General features: G+C 59.1%; 4 protein-coding genes across 4 annotated transcripts; all 4 read left to right on the top strand.

Annotated features, from left to right (window-relative positions):
- Positions 1-677: 677 nt before the first annotated feature.
- On the top strand, positions 678-5,888 carry LMXM_36_2620 (conserved hypothetical protein; the record flags this gene model as incomplete). Its single annotated transcript, XM_003874564.1, has 1 exon — positions 678-5,888. One exon carries the CDS (start codon positions 678-680, stop codon positions 5,886-5,888), a length of 5,211 nt encoding a protein of 1,736 aa, XP_003874613.1.
- Positions 5,889-7,357: 1,469 nt separating this feature from the next.
- On the top strand, positions 7,358-8,971 carry LMXM_36_2610 (folylpolyglutamate synthetase; the record flags this gene model as incomplete). Its single annotated transcript, XM_003874563.1, has 1 exon — positions 7,358-8,971. The coding sequence occupies one exon, from the start codon at positions 7,358-7,360 to the stop codon at positions 8,969-8,971; it is 1,614 nt and encodes a 537-aa protein (XP_003874612.1).
- Positions 8,972-10,611: 1,640 nt separating this feature from the next.
- LMXM_36_2600 (cyclin-e binding protein 1-like protein) lies at positions 10,612-12,774 on the top strand (the record flags this gene model as incomplete). Its single annotated transcript, XM_003874562.1, has 1 exon — positions 10,612-12,774. The coding sequence occupies one exon, from the start codon at positions 10,612-10,614 to the stop codon at positions 12,772-12,774; it is 2,163 nt and encodes a 720-aa protein (XP_003874611.1).
- Positions 12,775-14,133: 1,359 nt separating this feature from the next.
- LMXM_36_2590 (putative membrane-bound acid phosphatase 2) lies at positions 14,134-15,849 on the top strand (the record flags this gene model as incomplete). The annotated part of the gene is made up of 1 exon (XM_003874561.1): positions 14,134-15,849. One exon carries the CDS (start codon positions 14,134-14,136, stop codon positions 15,847-15,849), a length of 1,716 nt encoding a protein of 571 aa, XP_003874610.1.
- Between the last annotated feature and the right edge of the window lie 361 nt (positions 15,850-16,210).

Raw genomic sequence — 16,210 nt, 5'->3', positions numbered from 1 at the left:
CACCAACACGAGCACACATGCACAACTGCTAAGCAACGGCGACGGAATCCAAAACGGAGACGCGCACCTTTCCTTGCCTCAATGCGAGCGCCTACACTTTCAAAGGACTCTTCGCATCACTGTTACCTTATCCTTCCTCCCTCGAAATCCGCCTCTCTGGGGATGGGGGAGGCGTGCCTCACACACACACACACACACACACACACGCGTGACCAGAGAGAAGTCACGAAAAGGGAGGGACAGGGAACTCAACACCCCGCAGCCATTCCCCCTCTCTCTCACACACACTCGCCTTTTCATTCCTTTGTACTTTCACCACGTAACTGCGTCTTTCACACCAACGCGTTGCACACACGCATACACACGTACACCCAACCGTCTTTGCATAACTTATAGACACACACACAAGCTCTGTGTTCACAGAGATAGAAAACGAAACGCGGAGCTGCCGTTAAACGCCTTTCTTTCAATCGAACGCACCGCCGAGCGAGACGTGCGGCGAGGCTGCAGTGTGTTAAGGGCGTATTCAGCGCGGCTGTGTGTCTCTCCTGGCACGGTGCTCAAGAGGGTGCGACGAGCCTTCCAGTGCGCACAGCAACGTGGTAGCAGCCTTCAAAGAGACAGGCCGAAGGGGGGACGGCGGATACCTCAGGAAGCAGGGCTCAGTGCCAGACACGATGAGTGCTGATGCCGACGCGACTCCGACGGATCCATTCTTGAACCCTCGAAGAGGTATAGGGGCGAGCCGCTCAAGGACTGTCAATGACGGTGCCATGGTAGTGGAGGTCGTGGACGACTGCCAGACGGCCTTGTCTTCTTCCGCCGCAGCTGCTGCACCGTTCGAAAATCGTGTTCGCCCTTCCGCGACCGTCGCAAGGGGAGAAAGTCCACAGGAAGCTATGGCGCATCTAGCTGACAGTGCAGCGACATCTACAACTGCTCCTGCGATCGTGCCCTGTTCCCGAAAGCGTGAGCGACCGGCAGTAGCATTGGCATCCGCAGGGTCGTCCACCTCGACAACGGCGGCCCCGCCACTCGTGCAGAAGCGACGAATAGCTGGCCAGCGGAAGAGCGGCGCGAAACCATCATTGTCTCGTCGCGCAGGCGGTGCCGCACGTACGATCGGGCATAGTGGTCAACACTCTGATGAGGATATGAGTGATGATGCACTTGCCGAAGGCGCAGGCGTTGAGGGTGGCAGCGACAACGAAGAGGGCTACGCGTCCGACGACGATGGAGAGGGTGACGCCGAGGAAAGAGCACTCGTTTCTGTGTCCATCGCTTTGATGACGGGCCAAGGAGCGCTTAACGCCCCCTCGGCTGCCTCTGCTACGCCTCACTCGTGGCTTGTCACAGATGCGTTTCACGTGTGTCTTTGGTATGTGCTGCGGTATGCAGGACGCGCGTTGAGCGCGGAGGATCTGTGGGCGTGTCGGGCCCTCCTCTCCTTGACGGCAGTCGACGACACTAAAGAGGAGCATGGCGGAGAGCGTGCGACAGCGCCGTTTGCCGCGGAGCAAGCATCAAGCGCAAACATGCATGTCGACGACTGGGCTTGGAGTGGCAGCGAAGAATCGGAGTTGCTCCTTAGGCTTCTCTTGCGCCGTGCGCACAGCTTCACCGCACGCCACCTCGAGGTCCGCTACGGAGACTGGCTGCACGTGCAGCCTGCCCTAAACACGCTGACACAACGGCGCGTTATCTGGTGGGCCACGAAACAGACCTCGCTTGACTCTGCTGGTGGTGGTGCGGAGACTGTGTGCCTGCACGGCGCCGAGGAGGACGCGGGCACAGACTTGACGGAGACCCCCTTGATACCGGCCGACGAGCTCGTCTGCACGGAGATGGCGCCATCGCCGGTGTTGGAGCACTACGACGGGGCGCGAGTGGCGCGACTTCTTCTGAGTTGTTGCGACGAAGGTAGGCCGCAGCATCGTCACACCGCTGCCGTCAGCACGTCGGCGTCGACGTTCAGCAGCATGGAGACGGTCATTCGTGTGGCACAGGCGGTGCGGGCTACGGAGCTACGGACGTTTCTGACGACGTTGCGTCACTGCAGCAAAGCACGAGCCTTAATGGATGAACGCGCTCGAGGAGGTGATGGTTGCATCACTACCCGTGCTATCGCCTCCACCACAGCATCCGCCCTCAGAACTTCAGGAAACGTTTTGTGTACGGATGGCAGTGTTGGCGGGGGTATCATGGCGGAGGCAACGTCTGAGCTGCGTCTAAAGAGCGGCGGCTGGACAGACGACGTTGCATGTGTGCGGCCAGGGCAGATAAGCCATAACAGTATGTACGACGTGATACCGGGACGTAAGCGAGATATGATTCGCTACCTTGTTGAGCGGCGGTACTCCGTGTGGGTGCCATCAAGGACCGTCGATGGCTCACCGGCAGCGCCGGCGACAACTGATACTGCCACCACGGATACAATGATACCTTCTCACGGACCGTCTCTTACAGCACCACATGCTCTCTCCTCTGCACCGTTGATCACCAGGCCTTCCCCTCGAGGTACAGTTCGTTGCCCCAGTGCTTTTTCCAGTGCCCCTGATCGGTCTCCATTTCGCCGATGTTTTCCGACTCTGAGTGTGGAGGCGGACACGGTGGCGCAATGCTGGGATCGTGTTATCGGTTCCGTCTATGTGCCCCACTCAGGGCTACGACAGCACCTGACGTGGATTACGGAGCTATTCCATGTGTTAACGTCCAACAACGGCGCCGGAATGGCGAGCGGCCAAGGCGCGAAAGCAGTGGCGGCCACGATGGCGGTGGCAACTCCGCCAACACTGCTGATGGTGCGGCCGCAGCTCCTGCTCCTTCTACAGACTCTCCGTGCCGCTCGCCACCAGGCGCGACCGAGCTTGACTGAGCCGTCACCATCTACTGCGGCACACCCAGGCCCGAAGGCCTTCGAGGAGAGCGTTGCGCATGCCCTTCTGCCACGGTGGTGCTCGCCACCACGGCTAGTAAACGCGACAAAGGCACCATTGCCATGTGTATGCGGACAGCCGTACAGAGACATCTCCTCTAATGGACGAGCAGGCAACAAGACGGAGAGTCAACCTCGCCCTGATGCTTCAGGCGAGCCGAAGGACTGCGATTCACATTTGACGGATACGATTGTGCACACATCCCGCTCATTTTGGGACTTTGGCGCTGCTGAGGATGGCACGGCTACCCAGGCGTGGCCGACTCCACCGCATGTGTGTCTCTTCTCTAGTCCTGGCAGCCTGCAGGAATACCGCCGGGCCCTCTCCACTCAGCGCGAACTGTACGACGTGACTGACGGCGCCGTGACCGCAGCGCAGCGCCATCGCGGAAAGAGCAGCACCTTCGTGTCGCACATGTATGACACTGTCATGGCCGCCGTGCGTGCGGGTGTGGCGGCAGTGAAGCAGCATCCACACCATGCGCGCACTGCCGCCTCCGCCTCCGCCTCTTTGGTCTCTGGTAAGGCGACACACTTCGGTTCCATGCACCCACTTGTTTCCCCCGTCGTCTCCGAAGCAGCGCCGTTGTCGAAGCAGTTTACGTCATCGGTGACTACATCGCTGGAGTCACTAGTTTATCAGCAAGGATGCCACGCCGAGCATCTTCTGATTTTTACGCCGCTTTACCGCTGGTTTGCATGCCTGGAGCTCTTGTTTCCACTCCTGCAGAGCGCGCGACGGTACGACGACGCCAATGCCTGCTTGCACCACCTTCTCTACGAGCCAATCTTTGTGCTGCATCACATGCCGGTGAGCGCCGCTCGCTGTCCCATTTCCCCAATCACGTATGCGTTTCGTTACAAGCCGCACAAGCGCGGGAAGTGGTTGGCGCGGCTGGCCCAGAACATGTCTAATCAAAAACGTTACGCGGAGGCCTACGCAGTGCTGGCGGAGGCTCAGGCAGGGTATCGTGAGTTGGCGAGCCACACGGTCGACGACGCGCGCTCGGTACCCGCCGCCGTCTCCAACGGCGTCGGGGACGTGACGAATGACAAGTGGTTGCCGTGTGATGCGATGCCCAACTCTATAGCAGCTGCGCTCTGTGACGTGCTTGCAGGCAAGCACTCTCCGGCCAGCGAGTCTGGGTTGCCGCTAAAGGTGCAGCGGCGCGGCCGCATGCTTCGTGTACTCTGGGCTGCTGCTGCTTCTGCGTCGTTCGCCACGGGTGATAACAGCACCTCTCCATCTGCGGCAGAGAGACCGTCGGCTGACTCGCTCGCGTTGCTTCACGCAGCGTGGGAGTACGCGCGAGACCGTTACTGCCGCCGACAGGATCGGCTCACACTGGAAAGGCTGCTGGCAATGACGCACCGCAAAGTGCGTCAGTGGACTCCGCCAGCAGCGCATCTGGCGTTTGCAACGCGTCGTCTCGTGGACGTGGCGGTGCGCCACGTTGGCGGCGTGCGAGATAAGCTGGATCGCATGCTTTGGCGGGAACCTAGTGGTCAAGGTCCTGGACTCTCAAGCGCATCAGCAGGCGGAGCCGCGGAAGCGGCAAAGTCGACGACACCGAGTGGTGTGCTCAACCCACAGTGTCGCCCTGCATTGCCTGTTGAGCTGCTTGTTCTTCAGCACTATCTGGGTCGATGGAACGGCGTCTCGAGGACGACGGCCGCGGCCGCAAATCCTGCCGCTGATCGGCAGCATCGGAAGCGCAAAGACACGCTGACGACCGACTTCGCTAAGAAAGAAACCGAGAGGAGAGACAACGCCGGTAGCGCGGCGGTGACCTCTGTTTGGTGTGGCGCGCACTGCGAGGGCCAGTGGATTGCGTGTCTTGCTCGAACTCTCTTGTGGGACTGCTACTGGGCATTTCCCTCTGTGTCTCCCTCGTTCGCCAGCTTCCCAGTCAATGCACGCGACCACGAGTCCGACCAGCCTCCGCCACAGACCTGTCCGACCCACGAAGTGCTCTGGCTCTCTGCGTTTCAGGACGGCCCACTCGATTTGACCACGCCTATTCAGTTTCTATGGCGCCGACGCGCCTTGATCGAGGCACGCCTGGCGCAGCTGGAACGCTGCACGAGGGAGGAGCTGATAGCATATGTCGGTGCCCGCATCAAGGTAGAAGGGAACACCGACGAAGCGGCAAGGCCGAGCAATCTCAAGGCGCGAGGGCGAGACGCAGGGGTCGAAGCACCGCGTAAGGAAGCACACGTAGTTCAGCGTGGGGATGACAAGAGCTACGGCAGGGATGAGGAGCGAGCACGCCGTCGACGCAGTCGAGATGAGGACGGCTGTGACCTACATCGCCACAGCTACACCTCAAAGATGGAGGAGGACTTCCGCGGGACCAATGAAGGAGACTTGGTGCTGATTGCGTCTTCCTTGCCAGCAACGCCACTGCTCTCCACTGAGTCCGAGACGTCGTCACTTACGCTTGGGCAGGTGGGGCAGGAGCGGAACGCAGAGGCGCAAAGGGTAGAGTCGGTGAAGGACAGCGCGGACGCATCACTCTCCTCCCGCGCCCCAACGCTTGCCGTTCCAGAGGCATGGAAGGTGCCAGTTGGGTCGCTGCCGTTGCTCGACATTCTACGTGCCATCCCCCTCGAGCCTCTTTGGCGGCTTNTGCGGTGTCTTTACCTCAGTCCAGTCACGGAAGGTGTGCCACTGGCGTTTTCTGGCTTCCCCGACTTGGTCTTCTGGCGCACTGGCGGCAGCGGCGGTGGTGACTGTAGCAATGCGGCCGTTCAGCCCTCAGTGGAGGGTGGCTCTGCTGTACGGCGCACCTCTTTCTGCCTGATGGAGGTAAAGAGCCCCAGCGATTTATTGAGCACGACGCAGATCGCCGTGAACGACCTCCTGCATCGCTGTGGCTTTGAGGTCTGCGTCGTGCACGTGGATGAGGTGTACGACGATGGGCAGCGCGTCAGCACCAAACGCATCCGCTAGGAGGCGGCGAGAGAGGTAGACCTGGAAGGAGAACACAAAAGAGGGATAGTCACCACCGCAGCAACGATGTCTGGGATAATACTGTTTCCTGTTTTGCTGTTGTGCCATGCCTCACGTGTGTTGCTGCACCCTTTCTCTGTCTCGCTTTGAGTGCTGCTGCTTCCAACTCCGTGTATGTAGGTGTGTCCTCGTCCTTGTCCCATCATTGTCGATGTCTGCGAAAGAGGTACTGCTTATCATAGCTGCATGTGCCCGTCGCATGGGAGCTGAACAAACGGATAACACACACACACACACACGCACGCCGTTGGATCCATGTGCCTCGCCAACTGAGGGGGTGGGGGGCCCCATCGCGAACGGGCGCTCGTCGACACGGCAATACGTACCGAAGGGGCTCTCTTCCTGCTGCATCCAGCACGGCCGATGTCGCAGTCCGACTTGCTACCCTTTCGCCGCTACGTCGCACCTTTGGCGAACCATCTCCGGCTCCTCGCTTGGAAGACGGCCAGTAGTTGGGAGGAAGTCTACCGTCTGACTTCAGAGCTTCCTAAGCGTCTCCAGCCCCAAAGTAGCGCCTTACCGGGGGGCGGAGGCGAAGCCAAGCTGTGGCGCGGCCCTTCTGTCCAGGCCTCTTCTGCGCCGTGCGGCTCAGTCGCGCACGCCTCACCGTATTTTGGATTACCGGGCGATGCGTGTGTGCCGCTGGTGACACAGCCTGTTCTCTTCACACCTTCCCTCCCTTCCTTGTTCTCTTATCTCTCACGTCGGCGAAGGAGACGGCTGCGCTCATGGTTTCACGCTTCCTCTTCTACCGCCGCTTCACATCTCTCGCATCTTTCTCTCCGCTTTCAGCGACGTCTACTTGCGGATTGCCTTCATTTATATTTATATATTTATATTGTAGCTCTCTCTTCTCCTCTTCCTCGACCGCTGCTACGCATTGCCCTTTGGCAATTGTCGCTTTTTCTTCGCTTGTCTTTCGTTTTTATCTTCTTCCGCCCCCCCCCACGCCCAGCAGTCGCTGTGCGTGTGTGTGCGGTGTACTCGAGGACGCACAAAAAAGAGGTGCAGCCCGCTTATCATTGTTCACAGGAGTTAGAAGGACGGTCAAGCACAAGCAGCAACCATCCCTGCGTGTCTGTGCCATGCGCCAGTGTTTAGTTAATCTTCGCTCTCGCTCCTCTCTCTTCCTTCTCAGCTGTGCGAGACACGCACGTCCCACCTTACGTGGTGCCGGCTGTTTGAAGGCGTTTCCGCTACTCTTTGGCTGCGTTGTTGAGTCTGCTGCTGCGGTCACCGCTGCCACCGTTGCCCCGGCGACGAAGCTTCACGTCTCGCGACACAGCTTGAGTGCATCCATTGCGCTCTCGTCCGTCTCTTGTGTGACTCGATCGCCAGGCTCGCACCTCTTTTGCACGTTTCATTTTGGCGCCTGTGCGTGCTCCTCCAGTGCGCTGCACATTAGCAGGATGCCTGTGTCGACACTCCATCCTGGCGTGCTTGCTTCGGACTCTGGAGGCAGGGCGAGCCCACCGCCGCAACCGCCGCAGCACGCGCGGTCACGGGTAGTGGCGCACAACTTGGGTGAGGACGGCTGCGCAGGTGAAGGTACCACCTCCGCCACTGCCGGTGTGTCCAAGCGCCGCCACCGGTCCTTCAAGGATGCGATGGAGGTTGTCGTGAGGATGACGGGGCGGCGGCCGAACAGGTGCCCAGACGGCTTCGAGACGACAAAGCGCTTTATTGACCGGCTCGGGTTTGCCCCCATACTCGAGCGGATTCGCTTTGTCCACGTTGCCGGCACGAAGGGCAAGGGGACCACCTCCGCGTACACTGCTGCCCTTCTGCAGGCGTATGGTTTCAAGGTGGGCCTCTTCACCTCCCCTCACCTCACAGACTTGCGTGAGCGGACGGTGGTAGACGGCCGGCTGCTGGACGAGAACACATACGCGCAGTATTTCTTCGAGTTCCTGGACAAGTACGAGGCGCTACAGTACTCAGACAGCCAACTGGACCGCGACATCGCCTCACCGTCGCGAGCAAACTTCTTTCGCTTTATCTTTCTCCTTTCCTTGTATATCTTCGAGCAGGAGGGCGTAGAGGTGGCGGTAATGGAGGCGGGCATCGGCGGCCGGATCGACTCTACCAACACAATCCCGTCCGAGGTAAGCATCATCACGTCCCTCGGCTACGACCACATGGAAATCTTGGGCAATACCATCCAGGAGATCGCTTCGGAGAAGGCTGGCATCATGAAGCCAGGCGTGGTCTGCTTTGCGGCACCACAGGTGGACCATCCAGAGACGCGCCCAGTACTGGAGAAGCACGCTCGAAAAATTGGCACGCCGCTTGTGCTGCTGGATCGGAACATGCTGCCGATTCACAGCTGGCCGAAGCTCGCTATCGGTGGCGTACATGCCATAGAGGACAGCAAGCTGGCGCTGATGGCGGCGCGACGTATTGCGAACATTCCCCCCATCTTGCCACTGGACGAGGTGGAGAAGAGCGTGCTGCAGTCCATGACCTACGCCGGCCGGTCACAGATCGCTGCGGTCGACGATGGCGCAAACATCACCTTCTACCTCGACGGTGCGCACACCGTTGAGAGTATCTCCAGTGCTACGCAGTGGTTCCTGGACGTCAGCGCCGCCCACACCAGGGACCCGGCGCCGCGCCGCGTGCTTGTCTTCTACACCTCTCGCGATCCGAAGCGTGTTCTCAAAGCCTTCATGCCTTACGTGCCCCACTTCTGCAAGGTGATCATTGCACAGGTGTCGAACCCGCGCATGACGTCGCACTCGGCCGACCCCAGTGATGCGGACGGAAGGGTGAGTGAGCTGAGGGAAAAGATGGTGGCCACGACCGAACACTGGCGCAACATGTACCGTGAGGTGACTTGCCTCCCTTGTGCCCGCTCCTTCTCCGCGCTGGAGGACATCCTTGACCTCGTTCTGCCGGCCGCCAGCGATAACGAGGACGCCTCAAAGCCGGCGCAGGTGTTCGTGTGCGGCTCCTTCTTTCTGGTTGGTGACGTTATGAGGCTGCTCAAGGTGTACGAGGCAGGTGGTCGCCGCCCCGAGTAGCCGTGAGGCGTCCGCCTTTGACGTGTTCTCTTTTCCTTAGTTCGACTTGCCTTTTCCCATGGTCGTAGCACACTTGGCGCTTGTGTGGTGTTGCTGGTTGTGCGTGGGTGAGTGAGGGCAGCACGCGTGCCGTTCTCTTTCCTCGCTACTGTCCCTCCTTTACCTTGTGCCGGGGTGACATCAGCAACGTGCCCACAGGCTGCCAGAGAAGACAAAGATGAGGAGGGTAACATCCTGTTTTTCTTCTTCCTGATGCCGACTTTTGTATGCTAGCGTGCGTGTATGTGTCTATCTATCTCTGCGTGTGTGTGTGCAGAGGAGGAGGATCAAGAGGAGAGGGCGCGGAGGACAGCGATGATGTGTAGTGACGGCGAGTTGAGAGCGTTTAGGGGTTGACCGTACGCGACTGTGGTGGTAATGATGGAGTACCGCATTTGGCGTCTCGTGATGGAGACAGGAGTGGGCGAGGGCGGCGCTGCCTATTCTCAGGAGACGATGTCGTTATTCTTCTTTCTGGAGGTGACGGCTGCTGATGAGTGATTGCCCTCTCCGCTCCTCCCGTGGGACAGCAACCCGGTTCAGCGGCGGTTTCGATTCACGGTGTGGGCGAGGATGACTCTGTGTGTGTGCTGTGTGTTGTGTCACGAACTCGCAGCGCTCTTTACTTTCCCTTTTATACCCCTTCAGTACAACGTATCCTCTTCTCCTCCGTGAGACAGGTAGCGTTCTCTATACGTGTATGTGCACCCCGGAGAAGGAAGGAGGGAGGGATGGGGTGGGATCATGCTTTGTGCGCCTGCTCCGCCTTCATCTGCTTCGTTCCATCCTATGTGTGCGCGGAAACGTGCACATCAGCCACCCCTGAGGGGGAGCGAGGACAACAGCTCTCACTCTTCACCCTATCGAACTCATTAAATTTTAATAAGTGCGTCAGCGATGATACACACCTATGTATGTCCACCGTATCTCTATATAGTGCAACGCTTTTGCATGTCCATGGCGGCGGGCGCTCCACCTCACATTCGTAACCAGTCGTTTGTGGGGGTTGTGAGGGGCAACTGAAAGAAGAGCGAGAACGGAACCTTGTCATCTCCCCCCCCACCTGCCCTAGTCGTCTTCCGTGGAAGCGCAGATTTCAAGAGATGCTGGTCTTTCTCTCTCATGCACGCAGCGCACGGGGCTCTTCTGCTGCGGTGTAATCGACAACATTGGCTTTTCATACGCACTATCTCCGACTCCTCAATGCCACGATTTCCTTTCTCTGCAAAGCGCACGGGTCTCCACGAGCACACTAACGACTGCTCCTACACGGCCAGAGCGCGTTCGCTGTTGTCAGGGCGGCTCGTCGTCGTGAGCGATCTTGTTTCCCTTTTCTCTACCCCATCAGGCCAACAGCGTCGTGTTTCTTTTCCTTTCTTGCAACCCTGAGTGCACACACACACACACGCACACATTCACGTATTCGACAAGAGCTCATACAAAACACGACGGATTGATAGGTGCGCTGCACCGATAGCGGAGGAGCATTGGCAACAAGACTCTGCAGCTCGTCTATCCCTTCCTTTCTCCCCGCATCTCCTTTGGGAATTCCTCTCTATTTTTTCTTCTGTACTTGAATCACTAGACACGCGGTACGGGTCATGTTCGCCGTTGTACCGACAGCGGCTGCGACGCCAACGCAGGCGGCCCTGTACTCGCTTGCTGACTCTGCGAAGCCCGTTGCGGATGCTTTGCGTCCATTCTTGGAAGCGTCACCATCACCCACGGCCTCGTGGATGCCGCTGTGCAAGATCGAAAAGGTAGCATTCTGCAAAGCCGTCTACTCTGTTTTGCTCCGCAGCGATGGTGTGCTGCTGCTTCTCTCACATTTTGCCGCGGACGGTGCAGCAAGCAAGGCACACGTCTCGGTGCTGGAGAGCGGCGGGGAGGCTGTTGTCGATGTCGCAGCTGGAGAGGCGCACATTGTGTACTGCACTGTTTCAGGGGCTGTTTACAGCTGTGGCTACGACAACATGTACGGCCAGCTCGGGGACGGCTCTGTGTGGTCGTCCAACGATGCCGCTGACGGTATCGCTGATGAGCAGAACGTTGGCGGCGCGAGGGAACCAGTGCTGAGCGCGCCCAGGCGGATTGCCGGATTCGGAGAGGGTGCACTGACGGACGGCGCGCACAGGGAACACCTTAGCAAAGAGGACACCGATACACCGCTGAGCAGTCTGAAGGATTACCGGGTTGCAATCGACTTGGCACCTCTACCGTCATCCCTCGCTTGCTGCACCCGATCGCCCACTGCTGCTGCAAAGAGCACGCCGAGTGGTGACTCGGCCGCTTCATGGCGGCACGTGCCACCTCCGGCTGATCGGCACATTAAGCAGGTTGCGTGCGGTGCGCACCACACGCTCATGCTCACTCAGTCTGGACGCTGCGTCTATGCGTGTGGCACCAGTGCGCACGGCCAGCTTGGCGGATCGCGCCCGGTGCTCGTGCAGTCCACATTTCGCGCTATTACGCTGCTGTTCGGGATAGATATGGTACAGGTGGCTGCCGCAGACGCACACAGCTTCGTGCTGCTCCGCAACGGGCTGCTTTACGCCTTTGGGGACAACACATGTGGCCAGTTGGGTCTGGGACACACAAGGCGAGTCAGCTGTCCCACCACGGTGCCACTAACTAAAAAGGAAGAGTATGAGGCATCCATGGCGCAGGATCACGCTGCGGCGACCACAAAAGGTCACCGGCAGCTGGACGCCAAGGCCTACGCGACGCTGCGGGCGCCCTACGCCTCTACGGAGAGCACCTACTACCCGTTGCAAGTGCCACGTCTGCAAGACAATGCAAAGCCGCATGCCATCACGGACGACGACGACCGCGACAGCGGTGCAGCCTTCGCTGCAGCAATCAAGTACGGTGCCCACTCCCATGAGCTCGAGTCGTCGAACTCAAGTGTTAGAGTAGTGCGCGTCTACTGCTGTGTCTCGTGGACGCTGCTGGAGACAACGAACCCCGGAGTGTGGCTTTCATGCGGGGTCCCACTGACGCGTGGCGTGAACCGGGCCGACGTGGCCACGACGGCGGCGCGCATTGATGGATGCGGGGTACTGGGTCGGCCGATTCTGCGCAACAAAGCCGAAGCCTATGTCTTTCAGCCTGTTCACTGGGCTGCGACCCTGCTCAGCATGGGGCCGAATGTTGACGCAGCCACTGGTGCCCTGTCAGCACCACCAACATGGGTGGGAAATGAGCAGCAGGCTTTCAGTGCGGACCCCTCCCACGGCGCCGGGGAGGGCACTTCTGATGCGCTACAGCTACCGTATGTACGAATCAATCACCGCACGTCTTGCTCCATCTCAGGCGAAGGTGACTCTTCGTCGTGTACCCGCGTAGTCACCACCGCACCGGCTGCGGGGCAGTGCAACACTGCCGACAGCCGCATCAGCAGCGACACCGTCCCGAGGTTCTCTCACGTAAACAAGGGTATAGAAAAGGCGATCTTGCGCGTCAGCGACACTCTCGTCAGTGCGTACCCAACATCTCTGCTCATGACTTTCTCGAGTGCCAATGCCGGAGGCGTAGGCCGTGATGGTATTGTTACTAGCATGCTCATCCAGAGCGGGAGCCCGGCAGTTGTGGCGTTGGAGGTGCGGGCGGACAGCTCCTCTGATGTGCACGAGGTGAGGGGAAGTCCCACCCACGGCAGCATGGACGAGCCGTTGTCTGCCGAGTCTAGCGGAACCTCCATATTGCAAGTGAACTCCACTCACGGTGCTGTGATACCGCTGCCTTCCTATGTTCTTGTGATGTAGCGTCTCCAGGCTGTCCGTAAGGACCTGCGACCCCTCATGTGTCTTGGTGGTGGTGGTGGTAGGGCGGGTGAGTGAGCAGAGGTGGCTGTCGCTGCACATACGTGCGTATGTTTGCATATACGGTGTCTCTCTTCACACGCGATGTAAACCAAGCTGACTGAACAGACGCATGTATATTCGTTACTGAGTATTTTGTCGATCATCTCTCGGCTGTCGTGGTCTGAGGGGGCGAGGGGAGGGGAGATGATGAGGCCAGCGACAGTGCACTGGATCTTCTTTGCTTCCCCTCTGTCTCGCTTTGGATGACTACTCTTGTCGCACGTGTGCGTGTGCGTCTATGGGTCCCGCCCTTTGAACGACAGGGAGGTTGCTGCTTGGATCCCCTCCCTCCCAAAGGCACAGACTTAGGACAAACACTTATGCCAAATCAAAATGAAGGGTTCTGGCGGGCTGGTTTCTTGCAGTTGAGCTTGGAAGCGACACCACTGGCGCTGCCGCTCTTCACAGGTGCTGTATTGCCGCGACAAGGAGAGACAACTACTGTGTCCGTCCTATGCTGGCATACGCCACCAGTGAGGTCCAATGGCGAAGTCGCAGCGTCCCCTTTGGCCTATCGAAGTGGACCACGGCCCGTCGCACGCGCTTCTCCTTCTCGCGTTACAGTACAAGGAAAGGCGATGTGCCACAAGGACGAGCGGCGTCGGTATCTCGTCGCACCACATCCCCCGCATTTATGCTCCCTGGTAATGCAGAAACGGGAACGAAAGAGCGGCGCCATCGTCCTTCTCAGCTGTGTGCGCGTATGCCCGGGTCTAAGTCGCTCTACTCTCGCCTCAACGCGCTCATATTTTCCCCCTTCCCCACTGCATCGTGCTGCGCGCTTTGCTCTGACTCTTGTCTCCTTTCTTCTCTCCTTTTCGTTTCTCACTCCCCTCACGCTCACGCACAAAAAATCGCACCATCGCACGTGGCGTGCCTTTGCCCACATCCACTGCACCGAACCCTCTTTCTTTGCCTGGTTCGCTTCACCCCCTCGTATCCTTCCCGAAATGGAGCCGCCGTACGAGCAGTGTGGGCTTCACCTTCATCTCTCCTTCTCTCGCTCTTCATCTCCGCATTCCCGCCCGCCCCCGCCCACTAGTCTTGGACCTCTCCTCACTTTCCCGTTCTCTTTCGTTCTCGTATTTCGTACCAGGTCTCTGGTCTCCCTGTGTGTGTGTGTGTGTGTGTGTGCTCGAGCGGCGACGCATCTCTCTTCACCTTTCCGCTATCTTGCTTACCCAGTGGAGAAGGAACGCACGCAGCTTCGCCTGAGCATCCCACTCCAGTTTTGCCCACTTGAGGCCGCAGCTATCCACGATGGCTTGTTTTCCCAGACTTGGTTGGGGAGCCGTTCTGGCGGCGGTGCTGATTGCATGCGGCATCTCTATTGCCCATGCGCAGAGCACCATTGCGAGATATGGGGCCTCGGATGAGGCAGACATCCTCAAGGTGCTCCAGGTGAATGTGCTGCATCGCCATGGTGCCCGTTCCGGCCTGCCACGTGAAAACACGACGGAGATTTGCACCGAGTCTCCGTGTGGGTACCTCTCGTGGGCGGGTTTTGAGATGTTGCTCAAGGTTGGTGGCTTTCTGCGCACCCGCTACAACACTGATCCATCCGTGGTGAGCTCGCCGATGTTCGAGTCGCCAAACTACGACCTGGATGTGTCTTACAGTCGCTCCACCGACGTTCTGCGTACCCTGCAAAGTGCGGAGGCCTTCCTGCGTGGCTTCTTCCCCAACATGAGCAGCCTCTATGCTGCTATCCACACCGTGCCGGAGCCGATCGATGTGCTGCTGAACAGCAACACGCAGCCGTGGCTCAAGTTCTTCTATTCCAACAACAAGGCACTGCTACGCACCGTGTGCAACCCGCTGACGGATGAGCTTTTTCCCGACTGGACAGAGATCACGAAGATTGGCGCAGAGATCTACCAGGAGGGCTACTGCAGCGACTACGAGACTCGCTCCGACTGCGTGCGCACACTTTTTGATATTGCTGCCGCGAAGAAGGCCATTGGTGAGCTATCCCAGTACCCGCTGCTGGAGGCCAACTTCGAGAAGCTGAAGCGCGTCACGACTGTCCTGTTCGACTACGAGTACCACTATAACCACAGCGACCCGCTCATGTTCAAGCAGGGCGGCCGCGGACAGCCGTTCGTTCAGCAGATGGTGACGAACATGGAGGGAGTGATTGAGGGCTCGAACGCGTACAAGTTGATGCACTACAGCGCTCACGACACCTCGCTTGGCCCAGTGTGGGGTACGCTCGGTGACCGCACTCCGGATGGTATGATGCCGCCTTTTGCCCAGGTGCTCGTGGCGGAGCTGCTACAGAACAAGTCGACCGGGGCGCACTACGTTCGCATCCTGCGTGGCAACCCTGGTCAGAGCCCTGACACAAAGTTCGATTTTGGGTGGGACTCGAAGTGGCAGATGCAGTGCATCGACGCCCTCGGCATCGCCTACAAGGCGGAGGGGAACATTTGCCCGTTCGCTGACTTCAAGCGGTTCGTGAAGTGGTCAGAGCCGGCGGACGCGCGCGGCTACTGCTACCTTGATCAGGTCTCCATCGACATCGCCGACTGCCCCTCTGAGCCGGTCGCCTACGGCACCCCTCCTACAGCCCTGGTCCCCAGCACGTGCCAGTTCTACCGCTCTGCGTGCCCGCAGTTTGCGTGCGGGATGGGCGAAACCCTCAACAGCGTGAGCATGCAGTGCGTCTGCTCCAAGGAAAGTTGCCTGAGAGGCAACACCAGCGAGGAAAGTAGTGGTGATGCCGCTGTGGACGCCGACAAGAAGCCTACGCTGCGTGACCCTAGCGGCCTCAGTGGCAGCGCTGTTGCGGGCGTGTCACTGGCAACCTTCTGCGCTGGCGCCATCATCGCTGTGGCAGCCACAGCCGCAATATGCATGTGCGCAAGGCGCCGCCAGCGTCAGCAGTACGTGCGCATGCACGCGACGATGGGGGAGGGAAACCAGCTCAATAATGAGAGGGAGGGGGCGGCGAATGACTCCAAGGAGGGCATCTAAGCGCGAGAAGCAACCAACAGGGGCGCAGCTGAGTCTGTAGCGACGGGACCAGAACCTCTTTTTGACCATTATCTGAGCGTTTTCTCTTCAGCTCCACGTACTTGACCGAGAGTATGTGCGTATGGACGGTGGTGGTGGGGGGGGAGGGGAGGGGCGGCAGTGCGCGTAACTGTAGATGTGTGCGTGCGTGTTTTTGCTTTTCTTAATTGGTTGACACTTTTCGAATGTTTTTCTTGCCCTTTTTTCGCCTTTTTCGATCTTCACTGTGAAGTCACCCCTCGTAGGTCACGCTTTCTGTGCACAGCACACAGTCGTTGCGCGCACGCATACGCACCTCCCTCGTTTCTTCTTCCCCCTCCCT

This window comes from Leishmania mexicana, chromosome 20, assembly GCF_000234665.1.
Source record: "Leishmania mexicana MHOM/GT/2001/U1103 complete genome, chromosome 20".
Classification (NCBI taxonomy): domain Eukaryota; phylum Euglenozoa; class Kinetoplastea; order Trypanosomatida; family Trypanosomatidae; genus Leishmania; species Leishmania mexicana.
This window is presented reverse-complemented; position numbering and strand designations above follow the sequence as displayed.